This window comes from Apostichopus japonicus, chromosome 15 (assembly GCF_037975245.1).
Source record: "Apostichopus japonicus isolate 1M-3 chromosome 15, ASM3797524v1, whole genome shotgun sequence".
Classification (NCBI taxonomy): Eukaryota; Metazoa; Echinodermata; class Holothuroidea; order Aspidochirotida; family Stichopodidae; genus Apostichopus; species Apostichopus japonicus.
In genome coordinates, this window is record NC_092575.1 from 22,987,396 (window position 1) to 23,013,078 (window position 25,683).

The window sequence follows — 25,683 nt, forward strand, 5'->3', positions numbered from 1 at the left end:
AACGAAGAAGACGGGTTTATCTAACTTGTTATCATTCTTGGTGACGTACATGTACTGTTGGACTTGAAGTGTTTGAATAAAGCAATCAGCTCGTGCTAAAACGAAACTACGGCTAGTCCAAAGTGCTAGATAACATCTGTGTTGTCTAGGAACAGTTGGAATTAAGTATTAAAGTAGTAGAACGCATATATTTAAGGTTTATCTTAAAACCCGGTATACTCTGCACATGGCTTACCATGTTAATTTGATTTAGAGGCCGAAATTGTAAGTTAAGGCTGACTCATAGAAGAACGAAGTTCATACAGGGAAGCTCGGCATCTTTCGCCTGCATGTGCACTGACACATACAATGAACCAATTGTTGAACATATTTTCATCCACTGCATTTACTCCCGTCTGAATTCCCCAACCTTACTCCCTCCCCCAACTTATCCAAGAGACCCAATATACTCTGATGTGAAACACTTCATCTCCTTATTTTGTCAGGTTCCTATTTGAATAATAACGGAAAACCATTTAGAATTTTCCAATTCCGTTATCAGATAAGACTGTATATATATAGGAACGTTGACCACACAAGTCGGCCGTAAGTATATATGAAAGACGCCTTAACATCAGTCGTGTTTTGCTGACTTATGTTGGACTTCTTAGACGACAAAAAATAGTGACCCAACTGCTCAGTGGAAGACAGATTGAGGAAGAGGGAGTGAAATATCTCAGGCTATGTGATTATCTCGATGATCTGTAGACTGCAGAGACAGATCAACTGTATTGATGTTACTCCAACTCATCCCATCCCTCCCCTCCTCTCTCTCCCCCCCCCCATCCCCTGCTCTCCCTCCCTTCCTGTCCCTCCCCTTTTTTTGAAAATTTGATGTATTTAATAAAGTACGTCATAAAATTCAAGATAACACTGAAATAGGTCCAGTATAACAAAATGGAAAATCTCACCGAACTGCTTAAAGTTCAATATTGACTTAAAAATCACGCGATATGGTTTATATCTAAGAGGTCAAGGGTTAGTGGGCGTAATTTCTTATTTTATTCATTTGCTAGACACCAGCTCAGAACAAGCCTACCGTCCTCTCTTACTTTAGCAGTTATCCATCCATTATACCCCTTTTGTGTTCCACGCTTCAGTGTTTATTATATTCCGTTGAGAATTTGCTTCATCCTCTGATCAAAGTCACAGCATTTCGTTTAAATTTGTAAATTATCTCAAAGAGACCTCTGTTGGAAATTTGTGTTAACACTGCACGCTTCGTTGACCTGCCAGTGACTCAGCATAAAAACGGATCGAATTATATCAAGAACAAGTATTTATTCAAGACCTTTCGAAGACTATTAGCTGTTCCTCACCTACACCTGTCTAACACCTGTCAACAGCACTGCAGTGTAGGGAAATATAGCTAAATTGAACAACAGGCCTGTACGGGACATTTTGAATAAAAAATTAAATTTCTTTGAAGAAAATCTCCACTTTTGACCATCGTATATGTGAATTCATCATTTTCTCGAAATTTCAACTGTTTTCTCACGATTTCGTCGTCTTTTACGCAATCCCAGCATAAATTAAATATAACTGTAACGTAAATTCCAGATTGATCGTACACCGTGTGATTTTACAATCGGGGATGACCAGAAACATAATTTCATCCATCATATTAATTCAAGGTTGCTTGTTAAACATCAAATGAGGCCGCAGCATTCACCCTAAAAAGGATCCTCTTTCCGTTCTGTTTATTTCTGTATTCCTCGATAAGAATTTTTTTTGGAAAGTCATATTTGTTTCTTAAATTTTTTTCTAATTTTATTCGCAGATCAGGACTCCCGCTGCATTAATGTAATTCTCGTAGAACTAATTAAGCACATGTGAAAATGGCCACCACGAAAACCTCGTAAGTATTATTATTTCTTTTATAAAAGATCCAAATATGTATATTCTTGGCAATTATACATGACAGTATAAGAAAAGTATTGATTATTTGTTAACTTTACATTCACCTAAAAATATACAAGCAATGTTGTATAATGAAAATCTTTCGTAAAAAGAAGTCTTGCATAAATGAAATGTTCGTTCCCCAGATAACTCCTGAAATGGGGGAAATGGATCACTGTCGAGGGGTGGGGTAGGTGGGGGGGGGGTAGGTGGGGGGGGGTAGGATATCACGGTGTTGCTGCATTGAGGAGGTATAGAACGAAGCCATCTCAAGTCGCGGGTCAAATGGATCCTCTCTGCATTCTGTGCCACAAATTCCATTATTTTAATTTATACGAAACAGCACCATTCGATTGATTACTTAAATTTATCAGCAAAATAGCACCTCCTGAGTACACTTTTCTTAAATGTCTCAACAAAAGGCCTTTTTTAAATAACACACATTTACAAAGCAGGCGCGTAGCGAGGAATTTGCCAAGGGAGGAAGAAACTGTAGGCAAACTTTGAGAGCCGTAAATACGGCTTTGCGAACTATCTAAGCCTAGCGCCACCACGAGTTGACGCGAAGCGTACAAGAACATTTTGGCTGGAAATGGCACTTTCCAGGCCTTGTAAGTTGCATCTTAGCATTTTCTCTTTAAAAAGTTAGCGATATCATGAAAAAATACTAAGAAAATATGCTCAAGGGGGGGGGGGGCTGCCTCCTACGCCCCCCTTGGCTACGCGCCTGTTACAAAGTAAGGTATTTGTCAAAGATGTGCACTTCTAATCTATGAAACGGGGCACTTCTTAACGGTTTTTTTCCAAACAGGAGGAAGGTGTCCCCTCGGATGCACATCATCGGGTCAATCGCCCCTGGATATAATACAAATTAGATAAAAGAACACGTTTTGGTAGAGTTATTAGAAGTTTAAAACAGTGTATTAACGTTAAGATTTAGCATTGCACTGAGGCACCGGCGTCATCGATCCCTGTACCCTTAAGTGAGCATTCCATCTATGTTGGCATGTTCTGTTGGAAAATATTTTTGAAACATGTGTAGCTATAGAGACTATAATATGTCAAAGAACTTAAAACTAAACTTCTGTCTGAAGTTAACCTGTGAAAACTTTACACCAAGTTGATTTTCTTAAATAGCGCCATCATTTTTCATAAGCGGAGCCCTTGATGAAGTTAGCTTTCTTGAATAGCTCCACCATCTATAATTTGTGGGTGTCTAATTGACTCACATTTGTTGGCGCCAAATGCAAATGAATAAGAATGTACTGCATGTGGTCAACACGCAGCACAAGTTGCAGAAAATTACATCAGTACATTAATATGATAACGATGAATACTGAAGATAAATAAATCGTATTCAAGCAAACTATTTACAACCTATGCAATTTCATAAATTTGACTGAAACTGCAGGCTTTTAACAATTTGGTCTATAGTCGATGTTGTTATATTGTTAAAGGAATATTTTCATAGTGGTACACACAGTAATTACTTTGCATTGTTTTTCTTCATTCTGAGTTTCATATTACGACTTTAATAGGATACTTTGATGTGGACATTTGGTTCAGTCAAGTTTTGCAATTTCTAGCACTTATTACCGCTTGCCAAATATACATCCATTATCGCTCATGCGCGAAAGGGTTAAACTAAACTATTGTAAGTCATTGTACTGTAGGCCAGTATCCTAATTATTTATATTAGGCTCGAAAGTCTCATTTTCAAAGATTATTATGTCGGTTAATTGCTCTGGACAATTGCCATTGTGTTTCACGACTTTATAATTCCATTGTTTTAATTATCAATAGATTTTTAAAGATTCAGTACCCTTCATAAGGCCTAGCGACTTCGAAGTCTGAGAGCTGTTCATCAACATTCCGTCGATCAAATATCACTCTAAATTCTTCGTTACCACGGATACAAGCTTCCAACCCTGACCTTATTTTTCACTTTTTGCCTTCCACACACACAGAGTACATACAACGATACCAAGATTCACTGTACAAGATGGCTACCGGGCGTTGTACATGGACGTGCTCGATACTGGCCGTTTGGCAGTCGCTGGATATAGCAGCAACAAAAAGAACACTTTTATCGATCTGTTTATGTTTAAAGTTGATCCTGATTCTCAGGAAAAACCGTTAATATTGACGTCAGAGCCCTATTTTTCTGAGGAATTTACCGAGTTTGGTTCATCATGGCGGTCTGTTTGTTTACTGGATGATCGTCTGTTTTTAACGTGTTGTATGGATACGATAGCATTGTACGATAGTAGTACTAATGGCGGTCTGGTCAAGCAAGGGAAGTTTAACCGTGAAGCCAGGTGTATGACAACCAGAGATGGTTTAGTCTATGTCGGTTTAGATTCCAGTAAGGTGATTGTCTTAGATGCGAGAGAATTGAGAATAAAGAAGACAATCACCTTAAAAGGATTAGTAGTAGAATGGCCCTTTGATATAACAGTTAGTAATAATAAACTGTTCATCTGTACAGCCTATAGAGCTTTAATGTATAATAGTGAGGGAGAAATAGAACATGAATATACTAACACACAGGACAGATATCCACATAGTATAACAGTCAGTGAAGAGAAAGGATTAATATTTATATTATGGGGTGAAGGTAGTGAGGGTAGACAAGTTGTTGCTTACTCTCTATCTGGGGTTCATTCTTCCATCACTGGGGGTCATTCTTCCATCTCTGGGGGTCATATCTTGGCTTCTTTTAAAGTTCCTGATCATTCCTGGAGAATCAGGATCAATAATAACATAAACAGATTGTTTTTGGTTACCAGCACAACTGGAGAAGTCTATGAATATCACACAGTAAGTACTGATAAAGGAAATAAAGGCATATGGTAAAAATTAGGAATATTTATCACTTTTATTAAAGCAATCCTTTGATTGAAGCTCAACAAATTGGGTATCATTCTATGCGAACAAGTGAGGAGAAGACACTCTTAGATGTTTTGAGATCTAATTTGCGAAATTTAATGAAAAATAAGGGCACAATTTTTCTTTGGGATTTGCTGATTCTGGTTGTCAGGGAAGTCTTTTGTACTGTCAATGGAAAATTAAAATTGGTTTTCCTTATTTTCTCAGTCTTAATTGCTTCAAAAATAAACAAAATTGTTACTGGTGAATGCGGAATTTTATTGTTAACACAAATATCACTTGTTTGTTAAGATGGAGATCAAAATAGTGGAAAAGTAAGTGCAATTTTTTTTTTAAATTAGGCCATTGGATTCTTGTTGCCCGTTGCAGTAATAGAGCAACATACAAAATTTGGGAAATTTTTTTTCTTATTTTCTGACTATACAATCTACTAATTTTTACAAATATGATACTAGTGAATGCGGAATTTTATTGTTAACACAAATATCACACGTTTGTTAAGATGGAGATCAAAATGGTAGAAAAGTAAGTGCAAAATTTTATGAAAAATTTAGGCCATTGGATGCTTGTTGACTTTACAATATTAGACTAATTAGAGTAACACACAAAATGTGGAAAATATTTTTTCTCTTATTTTCTGAGCTTACAACCTGCTAACTTTTACAAAATTGTTACTAATGAATGCGGAATTTTATTAAGAACACAAATGTTACATGTTTGTTAAGAGGGAGATCAAAATGGTAGAAAAGTAGGTGCAAAATTTTATGAAAAATTTAGGCTATTGGATGCTTGTTGCACTTTGTATTAGAGCAACCCACACAGTTTGGAAAACATTTTTCTTATTTTCTGAGCATACAATCTGCTAATTTTTACAAATTTGGTATAAGGGAATGTGAAAAATTCTATATACAGTAATGCAATAAGTGCTATTTTTATGGGCAAACATTTCTATAATTAATATCTGGGCCCAACATTCTATGAAAGTGGTGCAAAATTAACGTTGCATGACATACAGCTCAGATAAAAAAAGAGTAGTTCCTTTATCATTACTTTTGGCTCTCAAATTTGCTGAAATATACACATTTGACAATACTCAATGCAAACTATTGTTAAGAACACAACAGGTTCAATTTTCTTTGAAATTAGGTAAAATTAAAAAAAAAAATCAAGGGTAATATTATTATCTTAATTTAGGTCATATTGATTAGTTCTATGGGCACTAGTGTACATGTATATATAGCAAATACTGCAGTGATGAGACCTTGATCTGATGACAGTATTTAAGTCTTGATAAAATGGTATGACACAAGCTTCCTTCTGTTTTAGGTTAGTAGGGTGGTTTAACTTAGGTGAAAATTAGTCAGAAAGTAATGTTGCTGCAGTATCTTCCTGTCAATTTTGTGACAATAGACATCACTTTGTGTACAGTAAGTGAAGATACACAATATCCTGCTCAATTGTCTTAATATGCAGTACATTCATTAACTTTAGTGAAGATCCCCATTCATTAGCTGTCACCAAGCACACAGTGAAACATACATGCAATTGCTATGCACACATGGATGCAATGTGATCAATGCTACCCATGCATAAGAAAACATTACCACATGTCAACCAGTGTAAGAACAATGGTCTTCCTGTAAAAAGCCTTTTTGGTTCCTTGCTGAAAGCAAAGGAACCATGTATTGAGGTAGGCTGGTGTCAGTGCGCGTGTATGTGCGTGGGTGTATGTGTGGCGCCTTAGCTTGTATGCACGATAACTCAACAAGGGAAAGTTGGACTGTACTCAAACTTGGATATATAGATCCGCCATTGTGAGAAGGTATGCCCTATTGTTTTTGGTGCCTGTGAAGGTCACCAAAGGTCAGTTAGAGGCCAAAAACCAAAATATTGAAAACAGCTCCCATTGACAGGGTCTGACATGGTTGATTTAAATTTTGGGAGTAGTTGTGAATGGGGTGAGGGATCATTTCCAAACATAACGGTCATGTGATCGAAGGTCAACAACTTAGGTCAATTAGTGGTCAAAAACTAGTATATTTGCACTAACTTGAGAACAAAATGTCTGTGACGGTTGGGAGATACGCTATTGTAATCCAGAAGTCGACCCGCGTCTAGGTGACCTTTGACCTCAGATTGACCTCCGGCCATAATCTGATCTCCCAATCCAAACTGTCCATAGTTGACCCCTGTGCGACCTTTGTGTGCGAAGTTAGGTTTTAAAAAATTAAATAAGTACAGTAAGGATGGTTGTAAAGACTTGTCATGTTGCTTTTTGGAATCAGCGTGTCAAACTACATCTGACCGTGAGGTCAAAAGGTCAAATCTTGAAAAATATGCTCATTTTAGGAGAAACGGGGCAAAAAAAACAAACTGTCAGTATTTTGATAAATGATAGGGCTCTTGGTGCTCTATAGAGGAAACCAACTCCCGCTTCAATCGGACACCCAGTTCTCAAGTTATGACGAGCCAAAAGTTGGATGTGATACCTTATTACAGTAGCAATAACATTGTGTGTGTACATTAGAGCACATGTATAACAAATTTAGGACAGATTTCACATCATCGAGGGGAACATTTTTGGTTCATTGCTTTTTGCAAAGCAAGGAACCTATGCATTCAACTTGGCGCATGTGGGTGTGTGTGTGTGTGTGCGTTTGTTTTTCTATCTGACCGAGGACTTGAACAAAAGAATTTCAGGTCCTTGGTTGTGATTTCTAAAGAATCACCAAGTCCTCGGAAGAATTCTATTGTATGGGGTATTGTTAAGGTTAGGGTACGTGGATTTGAACAATGGAAAATACAATGGGGTCCGCGGTTGGAATGAAACACAAACATGTGTGTGTGTGTGTGTATGTGACGCTTGGCTTGTGTACACAATATCTCAATAAGGAAATGATGTATCATGATCAAACTTAGTGGGTGGATAGCCCATAGTAAGAGGAAGATCCCTATTGTTTTTGGTGCCCGCAAAGGTCACCAAAGGTCAGTTAGATGCCAAAAACCAATATATTAAAAACAGCAATAACTCCCATTGACAGGGTCTGACATGGTTGATATTTTGGGAGTAGTTGTGAATGGTATAGGGGAATATTTTCAAACTTAATGGTCATGTGATCAAAGGTCAACAAAGGTCAATTAATGATAAAAAACTAGTATTTTTGCTTGAGAACGAAATGTCCGTTAGGGTTGGGAGTTGCTTCAATGTAATCCAATTGTTGACCTGCATCTGGGTGACCCTTGACCTCAGATTGACCTCTGGTGACCTTTACGCATTTTGGGGATTTTTACAGTTTTGATGCTATTTTCAGATGTCAAAGGTACCTTCTGATCATAAATGTCAATAGGTTGATCCCATGTGACCTTTCTGTGTGAAGTTATATGGGGTCAAAGTTTTTCGGTCGGAGTTAGGATGGCTGTACAGACTTGTTGTTTTGATTTTTGGAATCAGGAGATAAAACTACATCTGAATTCAAGGTCAAAAGGTCAAAGGTCACATTAGAAAAAATGTGCTTATTTTGGGAGGAAACGAGTAAAAAGGAAAATGTTTCGTTTTGATGCTAGATTTGGATATCAAAGGTACCTTCCGATCAAAAATGTCAATGGGTTGACACCCGTGTGACGTTCCTGTGCGAAGTTATACAAGGTCAAAGTTAATTTTCAGACATCAATGCAATAACTCCCAGTTCCAAGGTGTGACACAGTTGATTTTTTGGACAAGTTGCATAGGTATAGGGGAATATTTTCAAGCTTTATGGTCATGTGATCCGAGGTCACCAAAGGTCAATTAATGTTAAAAAACTAGTATTTTGGGGGGAGAAAATAGGCAAAGAAAAAAATGTTTGAATTTTTAAAGTTTGATGCTGTATTCACGTCTCACTGATTAAAAATGTCATTACAGTAAGTTGACCCAAAGTGACCTTTGTGTGTTAAGTTATATGAGGTCAAAGTTAATCTTCAGACATTTAGTGCAATAACTCCCAGTGCCAATGTGTGACACAATTGATATTTTGGGACAAGTTGCAAATTGTATAGGGGAATATTTTCAAACTTAACGGTCATGTGATCCGAGGTCACCAAAGGTCAGTTATAGATATAAAACTAGTATTTTTGCGATAACTTGAGAACAAATTGTCCGTTATGGTTGGGAGTTGCTTCAACGTAATCCAATTGTCGACCCGCATCTGGGTGACCCTTGACCTCAGTTTGACCTCTGGTGACCTTTACGTGTTTTGGGGAGTTTTACAGTTTCGATGCTATTTTCAGATGTTAAAGGTACCTTCTGATCATAAATGTCAATAGGTAGACCCCAGGTGACCTTTGTGTGTTAAGTTATATGAGGTCAAAGTTAATCTTCAGACATTTAGTGCAATAACTCCCAGTGCCAATGTGTGACACAATTGATATTTTGGGACAAGTTGCAAATTGTATTGGGGAATATTTTCAAACTTAACGGTCATGTGATCCGAGGTCACCAAAGGTCAGTTATAGATATAAAACTAGTATTTTTGCGATAACTTGAGAACAAATTGTCCGTTATGGTTGGGAGTTGCTTCAACGTAATCCAATTGTCGACCCGCATCTGGGTGACCCTTGACCTCAGTTTGACCTCTGGTGACCTTTACGTGTTTTGGGGAGTTTTACAGTTTCGATGCTATTTTCAGATGTTAAAGGTACCTTCTGATCATAAATGTCAATAGGTAGACCCCAGGTGACCTTTGTGTGTGAAGTTATATGAGGTCAAAGTTAATTTTCAGACATTTAGTGCAATAACTCCCAGTGCCAAGGTGTGACACGGTTGATATTTTGGGACAAGTTGCAAATGGTATAGGGGAATATTTTCAAACTTAACGGTCATGTGATCCAAGGTCACCAAAGGTCAATTAATGTTAAAAAAATAGTATTTTGTGGGAGAAAATGGACAAAGAATAAATGTTTGAATTTTTACAGTTTTGATGCTCTATTTAGGTTTCATCGATCAAAAATGTCAATGGGTTGACCCCCAAGTGACCTTTGTGTGTGAAGTTATACAAGTTCAAAGTTCATTTTTAGACATTTAATGCAATTAACTCCTACAGTAGTGCCACAAGGGTCTGACACGATTGATATTTTGGGACAAGTTGTGAATGGGGTGGTGGAACTTTTTCAAACTTAACGGTCATGTGATCTGAGGTCACCAATGTTATCATATCTGTTGACCCGCTTGTAGGTTAACTTATATTTCTTACATTTTCGACGCCATATTCAGATCTCAAAAGTGCCTTCCAATCAAAAATCCAACCACAATTTGTGATCACAAAAGTGTTGGCTATAGTGTTGGTTACTTTATGGGTACATGTAGGACCACAATTACTTGGACTATTTGAGCCCAATCTTGCTATGATAATATTATCTGTATTGTCATATACCCCTACGCAAGGAACCACAGTGCCCTTGGGCTCTTGTTGATAAAAACCATCAGGTCATCCAAGGTCATTCAAGGTTGCTTATATACATGTGCAAAAACTGCCAATTTATGCGAATTTTGCAACAACTTCTAGTCACCAAGTCTGACATGGCTGATATATTGGGACAAGTTGTAAATGTAGTAGGGGTATGTTTTCCAAAATAACAGTTATGTGATCCAAGGTCACAACAGGTCAATTACGGGTCAAAATGTTTTGTTTGTTTGTAATAACTTGTGAAACTCCCGCTGACAGGTCTGACATGGTTGATATTTTGGGAGTAGTTGTGAATGGAGTAAGGGATCATTTCAGAATATAATGGTCATGTGATCCAAGGTCAACAAAGGTCAATTAGGAGTCAAAAACTAGTATTTTTGCAATAACTTGAGAACAAAAGTTAAAAGAAAAAAATGAACAGTCTGAAAAATCAGTCCATCCATTGTCAGCTTTGAAAACGTTTAATTTATCCGGATTTTAGAAATAAATATATAATATTGCAGTTAAAGGAACTCAGGTTAACCAAAATCACATTATCCACACCATTGATATAAATCCATCACTTTGAATATGTTGTTGCCTCAATGCGTCAATTTTCTACATCTGTTTTGTTTTCTGCTACCAAATATATATTAATTTTGTTTTTGTTGTTTTTTTTTTATAGAGTGACATCTTTACTTTTGAAGACTTCCTGATGCACTCAGAGTCATTGATTGAGAAAGATGACTGTCAGAAACTACTTGACTACTTTGAAGTTCCAACTAAGGAATCAAAGGACATTATTGAGAGTGATGCACCCTTTTCTTCCCTTGTCCACCATCTCAGAGAGGCAGGGATGGTTTCTGTTGATGACATCAGCCATTTAATGACAGCATGCTCTGACAAAGGACTAAGTCAATTGGTGGCAGTATTGACTGTCTACCAACAAGTTCAAGGTACAGTATGTTTATATCAGAGAGTTTAACAAGTTACACATGTTGTGAATCGCGAAACATGCAAACGCTTTGCCCACACAAAGAATAGATACGATTTGAGGTAATATACTATTGTATTAACTTAACTCAATTAACCCATTGTTGATAGAAGAAGGACCCTCCATCAATATCCTTTGATACAAATAACGTGATAAATGAGTTGGCAAGGAATTGAATAACCTAATGGCCTGTAATGTATGTACTTCAAATCCAGAAAGATAATCCAATTTGGATACATGTGTAATTATTCCACACTACATGTTTCATGCAATGTGAAGGTCTTGCACTACAGTTAAATCTCTGCATAAGTCTGTTACTGATGGGATAAACTCAAAAGTTTGATTCGGGATATGTTCAGACAAGATTGGTAAAAATTTGGAATTTCCACTCCTTTTAAAATTTTGTAATTTAATATCCTTGAATTTGATATATTGGAGGATCATTGAAGAGACTTGAATTTTTTTCAATTTCTCAGAATCAGGACGACAATCAACATCAAGGGAAAGTGTAAGATTTGCATGGTCACCTCAAATAACATGCTAAATTTTGACCAAATGTGAGCTCACTAACTTTGGTGCAAGTTTGTCACAATATTTTCCTGGAAGTTTTTACTGCATAAATTATTAACATACATTGAACTGTGTTTATTTACATTACTAAATTTTTTGGGTGGAAGACAATCTTTAACCATGTTTGTATCTTATATGGTTGTTTCAGATTCAAAGTTGACCAAAAAAGTACTCAAGGATCAACTAAAGGCAATTGAAGACAAAAGGCGGGAACTCTCTCACAAACTGACTGAATCAGAAGTTGAAAAAAAACAGCTTACTGTAAGACTTAAGAAAACAGAGGAGGAAAGACAACAATTCAAAGATGCATTGAAGACAACAGAGGAGGAAGGGCAACAATTGAAAGATACATTGAAGGCAACAGAGGAAGAAAGACAACAATTCAAAGATGCATTGAAGGCAACAGAGGAGCAAAGACAACAATTCAAAGATGCATTGAAGGCAACAGAGGAGGAAAGACAACAATTCAAAGATGCATTGAAGGCAACAGAGGAAGAAAGACAACAATTCAAAGATGCATTGAAGACAACAGAGGAGGAAAGACAACATCTAACTGGAAGACTAAAGACAACAGAGGAGGAAAGACAACAATTCAGAGATAGATTGAATACAACTGAGTACAAACTGAAGACATTGAAGGATGAGAATGAAGAATTACTTCAGCAGCAGAAAGAGGTTAGACTTCATATAGCATGTGATTATAGATAACTGATGACCAAGTTACCTGACTTGGTTTATGAGAAATTTAGTCACTTTGAACAAGACTACCCTTCTGCTTGATCAAGTAGTATAAAGTGAATTTGTAAGTTACCATTTGCAAACACAACATGTATTTTCAGTTTATGATGTCCAACAGTAGAGGTCGAATGATGAACATATTAACACCTCTTTTTTTCAAGAATTCATACAAGCATGATATTTAGTTCATATGATGTACATTAACTCTACATGTATTAATAGAGGTCAAAAGTCATTTGAGGTTAAGCTAGGTCAATCAAAACATGTAATGGTAAGACAATCAAAAAGTAGAAATTAACAAAGATCCATCTAGGCGTGAAACTTGTACATCACAAGTTCAAGATCCCTATTGTACTTAATCTTTAGGTGCTACACCTAGCCTACTCGTCTCTCTGTTTTCCCACAGGTAAAAATATTTAATCCCTTCATCTCAGGAACAGATCTTTGAGAGTGTTTGCAATGCATGGTGTGATGCTTTGTTGATGTGGAAGTTCTCTACTTAACTGAAGCTACACTGCATTGTTCTAATTGTTTAGTTGTAAGAGGTAGTTATCTAGCAAAAGTAAACAGAGGAATTCTGTATGTGCAATGGCACAATATGTAGTAACATATTATGGGACTTATTGACCATCAAAACATAAAATTAATCAAACTAATAGATATAATTGAACATCTGTCCTTCAATGTGATAGGCCTACATTCCTATTCTAGAACAGTAGTTCCACCATTCATGGCAGTTCCTTTTGAGGGTTAGGTGACAGTTCTCTTCACTAATTTATCGTAAACATGTGATTTCTCTGAGCCAGGTAGTAATTTTGCAATTAGTCACACCCAGTTAAAGGTCAAAAGGTCACCAGTTCAGCCTGCCTGAAAATAAATATGCAGAAGTTCATTCATTCATTGTGTTGTTTACATGACAGGAGCTGGAAGATGCCAAATCAAGTCTAAGAGCTACAAAAGATGAACTTGTGAAGTCACAACTGGAATATGCCAAAGAATCCATGGCCTTACAAGAGGTTTTGAAGCAGACCAGGGAAGCCTTGAATCAGCAACAATTGGTAAAGCGACTGAAGCCCCTTTCACACTTTCACAGATCGCGCGACGGTTTGGTAACGATCGGTAATGCAAGGCGATTCGGCAGCGTCTGTGACCTTGAAAGGCAATAATGCATTTCCAGAATGGGTTGATACGGGTCCAGTACGGGTTATAATGACGTTGTTACGGGTCCAGTACGGGTTATAACGATGTTGTTATGGGTTGATAAGGATGTTGCGAATAGCTTCCCAGATCTACTCTGTGTAGGTACAGATAACTTACAGATAGCTATAGCTTTCTTACAGGTTGATGCGTTTCTACTACAGCTTACTATTGGCTGTTATCCCCTAAGGGTTATTACAAATTGGTACGGTACTCTGAAAGGACCTTCCGCCCGCTGCAGTCATTCATTCCACATCTTGCTTCATACATTGAAGGACCTCCGGAAACCTAACCAGAAAGACATGCATATCTGGATCTAGTCCTAGATTCAACATTGAATCCAGACTCTGATGACTCTGTAGCTGCTAATGATGCACTCTCCATCTCCCTCTCTCTCTTGGTTCCCTCTTCTTTGGTGGTATGATGAAATGCAGTGATGTGGTGTTGTGCTAGATGGAGTAAGGTAGAATGAATGAACAGTTAGGCGAGCGTCACCAATTGACCAAAGCGTCGGGCACCTTGATTCGTAGCAACCCGTTACAACAAGTTGCAACCTGTAGCAAATTGTATCAAGCCGTAGTAGTGCATATATACCATTACTTGGCATAATCTGTTTCTATACATACCAACCTGTAGTGGATATGTCTACGATGCCATGATCACGGCTTACTAAGAAGCACTAAGGGTTCACTATGGGTTGCTACGTATCGTATACGGGTTGCTATGGGTCCTTTTCGGGGTTTTCATCGGTAGTTGGACTTGTAAATGTTCAAAAAGTTCCATGGATGCGCCCGTAGCCCAGATCTGGCAAGACCCGGCGCGATCCAGGAAAGTGTGAAAGGTGCTTTAATATAGTAGGCCTAAGTGAATTATGAATATAGAACAATGTGTACCTTTAGCCAGTATATAATCAGTAGAAAAGAAGTGTGTGTCTATGAAGTTAGGAAAATATTGTGACTAGACCATCAAATATATATCCCACTGTTGAAGGTATTACAAGGTGACAACATAATCTTGAGATTTACAGAAATAGTACAGAATGAGTTAAAACAAATGTTCAAATTTCATGCTACATTTGATTACAAGTAGTGTGAAGTGAGTAAGTGTACATTCACCTAGATGCTAAAATCAGTTGGTTATAAATATCAGCTGAAGACATAGTTGGTGTAATGTGACAGGTGTAGAAAGAAAAACAGGTTCTCTTTGGTTACTTGCCATAGGCAGGCAAGTAACCTATACATACAAGTGTTTATATGATGTCCTAGCTTGTAAACACAATATCTTAAGGTTGGTCACCTCTTCAGTTGTCATATTTGGCATGTGGCTTTCCCACAGTTAGTACAAGAACCCTATTGGTTTGGGTGGACGTCAAAGGTCACTTGGGGTCAGCAACGGTGACACTCTGTAAAGCCTTATAAACACAAACCTTGTAAACCTAATATCCCAATATAGGTTATACCACATAGCTCATAGATGGCAGTGTCTTTCTTACAGGAAGTACAGGAACCCTATTATTTTGGGTGGAGGTCAAAGGTCATTTAGGGTCAGCAGAGGTTCAAATGTTGAAATATTGAATGAATTTTATCTTGAGAACTTAACCTGCAAAAAAGATCATAAATGCATGGTAGATTCCCCAAATGATAATGTCTGTGCAATTTAAGCTCATTTAAGGTTTGCAGAAGTCAAACCTTACAAAATTTCTAAAGGTCAGGTCTCAATGAAGTTGTAATACTTATGCTGCTTTAACTTCCCCAGATATAGTAGAACCTCTGTGCTGCTTGGGTGGAAGTCAAAGGTCGGCTTAGGTACATGCAGCATGAACTTCAGCCAATGTTAACTTGCAAACTACTCTTGTGCTGCATGTGTAATGTATTTATAGGCAAATACCTCTGGGAAAGGTTTCCCTCTGGTTTAAAGTTTCAGTACACCAATTGAGATATCTTTCCCCTGTTGTTTTATTAGCAGGTTTCATATGCATCTGTTATGGAGGAAGAAACCCTACTTGCAGAATGTGAAACTCCAGATGTATCACAGGAATCAACTTTGGCAGGTAGGATCACAATGAAAAGACAAAGTACTGCTGCTCAATGAAAATATCAAAGCAGGCAGTACAGTTTTTCCTTATATCAGTCTGTTTGTCCTTAAATAATTCTACCAGCAGATCTTCAAAGCTGTCAGGGGAGATGTTGGAAGATTGGCTCGGGGGGGGGGGGTGGGGCAGGTGGATGGTCCTTGAGTTGATTTAATTAATGTAACTGCATTGTCAAACTGTCAATGATGTTGAGATATTGAAAGTCAAGTGAGCTGTGCTCAGGTGTAAATAAATCAAGGGGTACCATGGAAAGACGGTATCTTTTAAAGGATAGTCCAGCCGTCCGGGGATAAATTAATTTGTGACATTAAATGTCAAATGTCTTCCTTCTTAATCTCTTCTTGGTTTTGGTGGATCTTCATTCTCACCTGAGATCATTGAAGCAATACAATGGTACTAATTTACTCCAAAATAAATCTTACTCTATTGTGTATGGATGAGTGTTTATGAAGATGGAAACAGGATAATATATGTGTCGAAGTTCACCTGGGTTTTATCATTTTTAGAATTGCTATGAAACTCCAAATGTTGTGCTAATCCTCTGGTAGTCATGTGATCACTATCTAATGAAAACAAACTAACAAATCTAGGTATCTGTTGTATATCTGAAACAAATTCATAGCAATTAAACTAAGGCCATTCAGGAGTAGATCATAGACATTTAAACAGAAGACTAGACCACTTTAATATGTCAATTAGGAGATGTGCTTAAAACATACCATCCATGAAGGGTCATGTGATGTGCACCATGGTAACATGCAGGGTCATGTGATGTACTCCATGGAAACACTTATAACTTCTCTCATATCCATTGTATCAATGTATCCCGTCTACAACTAGTGCCATCATTGCAGAGCTTGCACAGTCCTGAAGAAAGTTAGCAAACCCAGAATTTTAGAATAAGTAATGCACATATCAATGTTTACTGCAATATTTCAGTTGGAAAGTTGCTAGTTCCTTTAAAAACTTTGAGTTGCAGATGAAACACATACAGCATATCAGGACTGTACATTCACATTGTACATTGACATAGGTAGCAGACGACAGGATTCACTGTTCCTTAGCAACACAAGTCTAGTAGCTCCCTTGCAGGCACTCACAAGCACAGATCAAGCACAGATCAAGCATTTTCTGACATTTCAACATTGTCATCACCATCATCCAAAATAATACAATTAATATCTAAAGTACAGTAAATGCCTGTTGAAGGTGCTTTCTGTTGGATACCAAACTTCTGCAACTTCAAACTGACAAAGGGTTAAAATAACATACGGTACATGGTTAGGAGCAGCGGGAGCACATCACAGGACCCTGCATGGTTGGTATGTTTCTTAGAGTTTAAGGTGATGTCTATATATATATATATATACATATATATATATATATATACATATATATACATATATATATATATATATATATATATATATATATATATATATATATATATAGACTTGTTGGTAAGGGTGTCGGTAAGGTACAAAGCGGGAGGCCTGGGTTTTGAATCCCATTGGAGGCTGGAAGTTTTTTTCACTGTTCTGGATTTTCCTTCTCATTACGTTTTCAATTATATATATATATATATATATATATATATATACATAGATATAGAAAGATATAGATATATATAGATATAAAGATATATATATATATATATATATATATATATATATATATATATATATATATATATATATATATATATATATATAAATATAAATATATAGAATGATTTCGACTTGATTTGCATCATGTTTGATCTCCACAGTTTCGAACCCCCGTCCATAGCTTAGTGGTTAGGGTGTCCGCATATATAGCGGGAGGCCCGGGTTCGAAACCCGGTGGAGGCTGGAAGTTTTTCTACTGTTCTTGATTTTCCAACTCACTACGATTTCAATTATGTATATATATATATATATATATATTATATATATATATATATATATATATATATATATTTAATAGTTTTAAACTATTATTTTTTAATAATTTTGTAGAAAATGCAGTTACAACAACAGTACTGAAAAAGAAATTAAATTTATTCATATTCCACATTAGTTATATCTTCTTCTGCTATGGAAATGATTTTAAAGAAAGTATGTTGTTGTTATATATGATTGAGTTTGAGATACAAAGCAATACACTTATCTAATGAGAAATAGGAAAATGTGATCTCATTAATTATTTAAAAATTAGTTTTATCACTTGGTTTGATGTGCTGAGTGTGATCTTTAACTATATTTATGATTACTTTTATTTACATTTCAGCTGATTACGGCAGATTAATGGTCAATGTTGCCGATGATCTTACCCTAGACAGCACTCTGAAATTAGCGACTCTGTTTGGTCTACCACCGGCAGAAACTGATATGCTACGCAGGGTTTCTCTGATAGAGACACCAGGAATCACTCTGATTAACTTCATGAAGACACGAAACATCATCAACATGTATGATGTCACTAACCTACAAAAGGGTTTGGTTCATATTCAGCTAAACCGAACAAATGAAAACCTTTTAGCTCCATATCAGTCTAAAGTTGACCCCTTCCAGGTTGAAGAAAACCAAGCACCAGAACTGCTTGACTGGCCTGGTAAGAATGAATAAAATGATGCAATCAGAATACATTAAACAAACATAGTACAGTACAGTCAGGGCTTAATATTCGGCTTTCAGGCAATTTGTTACTTTAAACTATTTACTATCACTGTGCATGTATGGTAAAAGTAATTACAAGTGTATCTTTTTGCCAATTATTTGTTGCTGTTTGGTTCACTTCTTTATCGTAAAAAGATTGAAAATACAAAAGTGCTCAAAATTTAGGTCCCATGGGATTAGCCAATATTTCAAGGATCCATAATAAGCCATGTGGTCACTCTCCAGTGGCGGAGCATCCATACAGTCAGGGGGCGGATGCCCCCCTGACGGACTCAAATGGACTGCTGGCGCCCTTTTCAGCTTTTTACCACTTTTTACTTATTCGCGATTTTTTACTTTTTTATTGCGCTCTCATCTACCTTTTGACATTTGTCACATTTTGTTGGCGATGACACCTATTTATTCTTCGTTTATCTGCAAATTAGCAGGGCCAGAAAAGGGTCATTTTCGGCGAACTAGGAAGTATCTTTACTCAAAAAATTATGTACCCTCCGCACCAACCTGTGGTGGCACTCCGCTTAGATAGTGTCGAAAGCGCCCCTACAGACCATTCTCGCCCCCCCTTGACCAATACCCCTAGCTCCGCCACTGTCACTCTCAGACACGATGCTAGAATCTTTGAATCTCCTGTTGTCTGCTGTCACTCGTCAAATTCTCTAACAACTCAAAGCTTGTGTTACATATTGTATAATGGTTTCTTCAATACGTACCTCCTTCATAAATCAATAGCAAGGCTGCGGTATTGTTGAAAAGTACTTCATTAATGTGGTTCAGTATGGCCATTTAAAAATAAAATACATTATATAAAGTCAAAGCTTCAGTTACTAGTGTTTGTTTTTCCATTTTTTAGTTGAAAATCTCAAATCTGTTCCTAATGATGAATCAACTCCATCACAAGGTTCTGATGAAAGAGAGGAAACAAAGGAAGATCACGAGCATAGTAAGGATAGTTTGATGGAGAGAACAGAGAGAGAAAAACTACCAAAACAAAGAAAAGATTCACAAATACTTGAAATGAGGCGCCATCATTCATACATTGAACACATGATAAAGTGTGAAGGTGGAACTGTTAGCATCATGGGGGTACATCTGACTATTCCTGAAGACGCTGTATCCTTCGATCATGTAATTGCTGTTAAAGTGATCTATGATCCTGACATACACCTCCCTGGAAGTGCTCGTAGGGGCAGAATGACACCGCTACTAAAACTAGAGCCAGAAGGACTCGCCCTCAACAAGCCAGCCCAGCTGACTATTCCTCACTCGGCTATTATCCCTGAGCCAGATCGACATGATGTTATTATCTTCACTGGTCTGAAAGATGAAGAAACTTCAAAAGAAGGTAAAGATGGTGACCAGTAAACACTTTTTACCCAATTGATGAATGTACCAGGAGAAATAAAACGAGTTATATGCTGGGAATCAGTATGGTAAAGTATGTCTTAGTTATCAAGCTCTTGATATGTACTGTATTTAAGATTACCAAGTAATATATTTTGTATTATATTACTTACTATAGGTGAAATAACTTGGACCGAAGAGAAATCTATTAACTGGAAGCTACACCCAGAGAAGATCAGTCTTGATATTAACACCCTGAGCTACGTCTTTGTTACTTTAGTCAGCCAAGAAACAGAACAGAAGCATATATTCCGTATTGTTCCATTTATTGACGGGATACTGGATGCCAAAGATGATGTCTTAATAACTGTTTGTTTCTGTAAGGACAGTGATGAAGAGTACAAGGTGAGGATAATCTCCTGTTACCATGGTGATATATGTAGCAGTTTGAGGTCAATTCTGCTTTGTACTTTTTTCTGTAAGTCGCCTACTGGGAATCTTGCTTTCTTTCATGATTTGTATAATGAATTGTATCGTGTTTTACTGCATTATGAAGTGATTGGTTAAGGGTGCATTTTTATTGATTCATCATCGCACATTCAAAGAGAAAACTATTACTTTTGAAATACAGAGGTTACACTTAATTTGCAACAAGGATTTAAATGATGTGATGAAAACATGCAACATTAATTGGTGATTTCAGTAAATTAAGGGACAAAGGCTGCTGTTACTTGCTATAGCAGTATTGATGAATAAGAATGAAGGCCCAACAAATTGCATAATTGACTCTGCTATTTTTCTCCATTTTCTTATGTTTTAGTTGCTGTTAGAGGACCACCAGTCCAAACTGACTCTAGGAAACTATACAACATTTCACATTACCCGGACATTAAACGACGGCAGAGATTATGCTTCTTACATCGATCTGAGGATGTCATCGCCCGGTGATAGTTACCATCTGACGAAGGAAGAATCAACAAAGGTTTGTATTAATCACCAATGTTATTAAAGTTTGTCTTCTAACATTATATGTAAGTTGACTTGTAATCGAGGATTGGTTACCTAACGTGGTTCAAAATGTTGTAGCGGTTAGAATATTGGCCCTACAACCACTACGTTTTGGTTAAAAAAAACCAACAGGTATTAGAATCTATGCAAAACTTCTGGTGGGCAGTGTTATTGAGCATAATCGAATTTTCGGTTCATGACTTAGGAAATGAAATCCTTTGTTCTTTCACATGGTTTCACAAAAAACTTCTCCCACCATGTCTGCACTCTGGTGATGATTAATGGAATGTCTTTTATTCACCTCCCTTTGTATTTGGAGGTAGTGTTCAGATGCTGTGGCAAACTCTCACTGGCTGGAGTGGGATGTTGATTAGGTGGCTGTCCTGTGAGAAGAAATGATTATTGCCTGCCTAGTAAATTCTCTGAACATTCTTCAAAACAGAAGGATTGATATAAGCCGGTATTCATCTTAAATCACATGGATATCCATGGCTCGACTATGTTTCTGTAGGGTTCCTACCCCATGTGACAAAATTAACCTAAAATGTTGTTATGGAATTCTTCATAACAATATAAAGTACAATCTTCACCAGCTGCCAATGAAATGTAAGGATTTGTATTTGGCCACACGTCTTGGTTTCTTACCAACTTTTCCTTAATTCTTTATATACCTTATATGTGGGATTGTTTCTTTGCATACATAACAAGCATTTTCATCCTCAGTACATTGAACTTCAATATCTTTTATCTATTAGCATGTAGACATTGATCACCTCTGTGCTGCCAGTAGAGTCTCTCATCAGTTCAGACTTAACAGAAACAAATATAGAGACACTGACATGGTTGATGTGAAGTTAAAAGTATCACAACATGAAAAGAACCAGACAGCCCTCATCCTCCAATCAAAGGTGAGTTATGCTTGTTGATTGTTTGTGTTCTCATATGTCTCTTCATTACATGACATTAAGCGACATCTTCTCTCTTCTGATCAGTTATTTTTTATTCATTTCCTGTCTGTTGAAAGTCTTGCAGCTGTTTACAGGGTGATTGAATAATATCAGTGCTGTGACTGAATTATGGTTATTCGTTGGCATGTTCGCTCATGGATCCTTTTCATTACAATATTTATGGTGGATGACAATTTAATTTAATTGAATTATAGTAGCCTGTTATGCAAGTATATATATATTTTCAGTCTTTCCAGTGATCCTGGTGTACCTAAGTTTCTTATTTTGATCCTGTTTACCACTTTGTCTTGGTATTGCTTTGTAATAAATGAGTAACTCAAAATGCTGAAAAAGTATGAATTATTCTAAACACAGGTTAACAGCCATTGGAATTTTTGTTTTATTTGGCATAGGTATGTTCCAATTTGTATTATGTGTTATTTTATTCTGTTTCAGCTCTATGTTTCTACATTACATTCCTACTGTAACCTAATCATTCACAGGGTTGTGATAGATATTCTGCACTATTGCATGGTAGACATTCTGACTTATAAAGTTTCCATTATTCATATGTTTTCCTGTTTTCCTTCAGGTGAAAAACATTCTCTTATCTCCAGAAAGCCAGGAAATTCTTTTCAGAGAACTGCATACAGGTGAGTTTTTAAGTGGAAGTTGAACAAATGGTTGGACTTGGCTAGTTTTAAAAGTCCATCCTGGCCTGCATCTAAGTGAAGTTGGAACAATAAAAATGAATGGTCTTTATTTTATCTTATACATACTCCAGGTAAGTGTGTATTAGTGAAGATGAAAGAGTAAGCACATATAGAGTACATGGACCCAGGTGAGTGTCTGAGTAAAGGTGAAAAAGTAATAACATTTGGTTTGTAGAAGTAGACACCAATAAACTAAATAAACTTAGTTTATTGGGAAATATTTGATCAACATAGACACTTATCATGGAGAGAAATTTAATCTTGCTGCTGAACCCAAAACATATCTAAGTTCTATTTACATGCTTCATTTTAAATGGGTATGCTCACTTCCTACTTTGTAGCAAAAGCAACTTTGAAGGGAAGCTGGATACAAGACTAGAATTTATGCACAAGACAAGGGCTTAAAGTTGCAGAGTTGCATGCAAGTTGTTGGCAGTAAACTTAACCAATTATCGTGTGCACTAACCGTTGAATTGCACACCAACGTTTTCCACGTAGGTTGCATGCTTGTGGGCCAGTTGTCTACTTGTTCATGTTAGTTGTGAACGTTGCTTTTTGTTCCAAACTGGCACACAATTAGCATGTGGTTCAGGCCCTCTAATCTGTACATTTGCTATACTTTTTCGATTGTAAAGTAGATGTTGTTGTTCTCACTTTTCAGACTTACACAAATATGAAAAGTTGAGAAGAGACATTGCAAAGCTTCTAGATAAACAACATTGTCAAAAGCTAGGCATGTATTTTGAGCTCAAGCCAGCAGAAAATGACACAATTCAGGAAGCAGCAGAATCTGGAACGATGCTGATGAAAATATTGGATGAAAGAGAGCTCATCATGCCAGACAGAATGATTGGAATGTATGAAGGATTGAAAGCTATTCACTTTAATAAGGTTGCAAGACTGGTGCTGGAGTACATTGGTATATCACAGGAGAAGAATGGAGGGGAAAATGAAGGAGTGAAAGATGATAAGAAAATGGTTTGTGCTTCACAAAAACTTGTTGAGACTTGAGACTTTATCTTGAAGGAAAACAAGGATCAATATGAATAAAATCCAGATCTTAGCATGGATTAGTACTGTACTTTCTAATATGAAAAGTATCCTTTTTGCTGTCATGCAAGTCACATAACAGAAGAAGGAATTACTCTTCCATTACTAATAAGTCCTCCTTTTACTAATCGAAACAAAATAACAAACATTTAACTGTTATTTTATGCTTTAGTACTCAAAAGTTAGGTTTGTAGAGATCAAGTGCACAGGAAGTCTTTTTAGAATATTCAAATCCAGTAGAGAGTTGTCTATCTTCATGAAAGTATGATAAAAAGTATGAATTCTATAAACAATTCGTAATATTTCAACATTATTTCAGGTAAAAATTCCAGAGAAACAGGAAATCTTTTCAAAAAGGGAACCAAAGTTGTCAGTAAATTTCAAAATTTTGTTAGAGGAGGGATACAAGAGACTGGATGTCCAAAGAGCCTTGAAATTGTCTCATGGAAAACTGGACTTGGGAAGAAGGCTGTTGCTGCTTGCTAAGGAAGAACATGGTAAAGTACACTAAAGTTTTAGCAATATGTGTATTCCTTCTATGTTTGTTACTTATATATTTATTCTCAATCCTATATGACATTCTAAGATCATTACAGTTGTTTCAGTATTTACCAAAATGAATGATTTTTCTTTATTTCAGTATGAATATATCATTTGCCTCCAAAATAGCTTCAGGCATGTCAATGCTAGAGGAATATGATATGACCCTACATACTTATTATTGTGTCTGTACATTAAACATGTCATTAATTGTTTCATGTTTAATTCAATGATGTTAACATTTCTTGCAGATAGTTGATTACAGGTGTTATTCTCTCTTTCTCATATCTTATCTGTATTTGATTTTTCCAATTTATTTTATATTTTTGAATTATCTACAAATAGCCTAAAGTAGGAATATGAAAACATCAGCTTTTGTTACAGAGGTTATTTTCATATAGTGGAATAGAAAGACAGTTTGCATTAACACATGATTCATGAAAGTGACAAAAAATTTTCTTTTCACATGAAATATATTACCTTTCCCCTTCAGAGAGACTTCCTCTGTTCCCAGGGTCCAATCTTTATAAAGAACAATACTTTGATCAGCATGGAGGAGAGATGTTTATTGCAGGTGTTTCCCTGCGTGTACCAGCTGGTGCACTACACACTGGAAGGATTGTTAGTCTGTGGGTTTCCACTGACCCTGTAGTTAAAGGACCTATCTCAAACAAGAGTCTAAGGTTGACCCCCTTTGTGAAATTTGGTCCAGGAAGCCTTACCTTACACAAGCCTGCCTCCTTGATTATTCCGCACTGTGCTATTACTACAACTAACCAGATGGGTATTGATGTGTACTCTGGTGTATTACAAACAGGTCTGTTTCTTTCTTTTGTCTTGTGTTGTGTTTTTCTACTCCAGTGATATTATATATTAAGTCACTAACATTTGTATTATCGACAGAAGTATGTATATGAGCTTGTGTGTACCACCTCTTGACTTATAAGCATGGTTAGACCATAAATTGCATAATGGTGTTATTTGACACTGGGCGTATGGTGCCATATTACATGAATACCAAAAGCCCTGCTTTTCTGTAGAGGTCAAAGTCTGAAACATTTGTTAGCACAATGAATCAAAAAAGGTTGTGTGAACTTCATATGTACTATTTAGATCCACTGGGGCATGTCAAACAAAGTGTTTTGGTGTTCTTTGTTTGCAGAGTTGTATTTTCTATCACCAGACTGTCCCTTTAAACTCATATACGGTATAGTAAAGGATTGGTGTTCTACCTTTCACCATGTTATAAAAGCTAACTAGCAAAATGATTTTAAAATTTTCTTCAGATAAATCTGTCAAGTGGAGCTTAGATAGGAAACACCACAGCTGCTCTATGAATAGTCAGCACCTTGCAGTTGAAGCTGAGAAACCCTGTCTCATTGGTCTTCATGTCCCTTTCATACCCAAGATGAGGAAACGTGTTTGTCTTTTACCGATTGTGAACAGAGTGTCTGAATCGGGGGATCAATTGACAATCCATCTTTGGTTTCATAATGATGACACACTGGAACATAAAGTAAGTAGCTGATTTTGTCAGCTGAAGTGGTATCGCTAATTATCTCATGGATTCCAGTTGTCTGCCTTAGTGA

General features: G+C 36.7%; 1 protein-coding gene across 3 annotated transcripts in view; it reads left to right on the forward strand.

Moving 5' to 3' along the window:
- Positions 1–1,099: 1,099 nt before the first annotated feature.
- The window catches only part of LOC139980483 (uncharacterized), a 31,344-nt gene continuing 6,760 nt past the window's right edge, over positions 1,100–25,683 (forward strand). Inside the window, exons 1-17 of one of the 3 annotated variants that reach the window (XM_071992115.1) lie at positions 1,100–1,428; positions 1,820–1,897; positions 3,906–4,758; positions 10,933–11,203; positions 11,960–12,486; positions 13,470–13,607; positions 15,709–15,796; positions 18,107–18,430; positions 19,346–19,837; positions 20,015–20,241; positions 20,657–20,818; positions 21,600–21,752; positions 22,384–22,444; positions 23,166–23,482; positions 23,874–24,051; positions 24,588–24,911; positions 25,381–25,610. In XM_071992115.1, the coding sequence (XP_071848216.1) occupies positions 1,878–1,897; positions 3,906–4,758; positions 10,933–11,203; positions 11,960–12,486; positions 13,470–13,607; positions 15,709–15,796; positions 18,107–18,430; positions 19,346–19,837; positions 20,015–20,241; positions 20,657–20,818; positions 21,600–21,752; positions 22,384–22,444; positions 23,166–23,482; positions 23,874–24,051; positions 24,588–24,911; positions 25,381–25,610 (4,365 nt within the window). In that variant the 5' untranslated portion in view covers positions 1,100–1,428; positions 1,820–1,877. The remainder of the gene's footprint in view (positions 1,429–1,819; positions 1,898–3,905; positions 4,759–10,932; positions 11,204–11,959; positions 12,487–13,469; positions 13,608–15,708; positions 15,797–18,106; positions 18,431–19,345; positions 19,838–20,014; positions 20,242–20,656; positions 20,819–21,599; positions 21,753–22,383; positions 22,445–23,165; positions 23,483–23,873; positions 24,052–24,587; positions 24,912–25,380; positions 25,611–25,683) is intronic. The other 2 variants (XM_071992117.1, XM_071992116.1) reach the window with 2 other exon arrangements.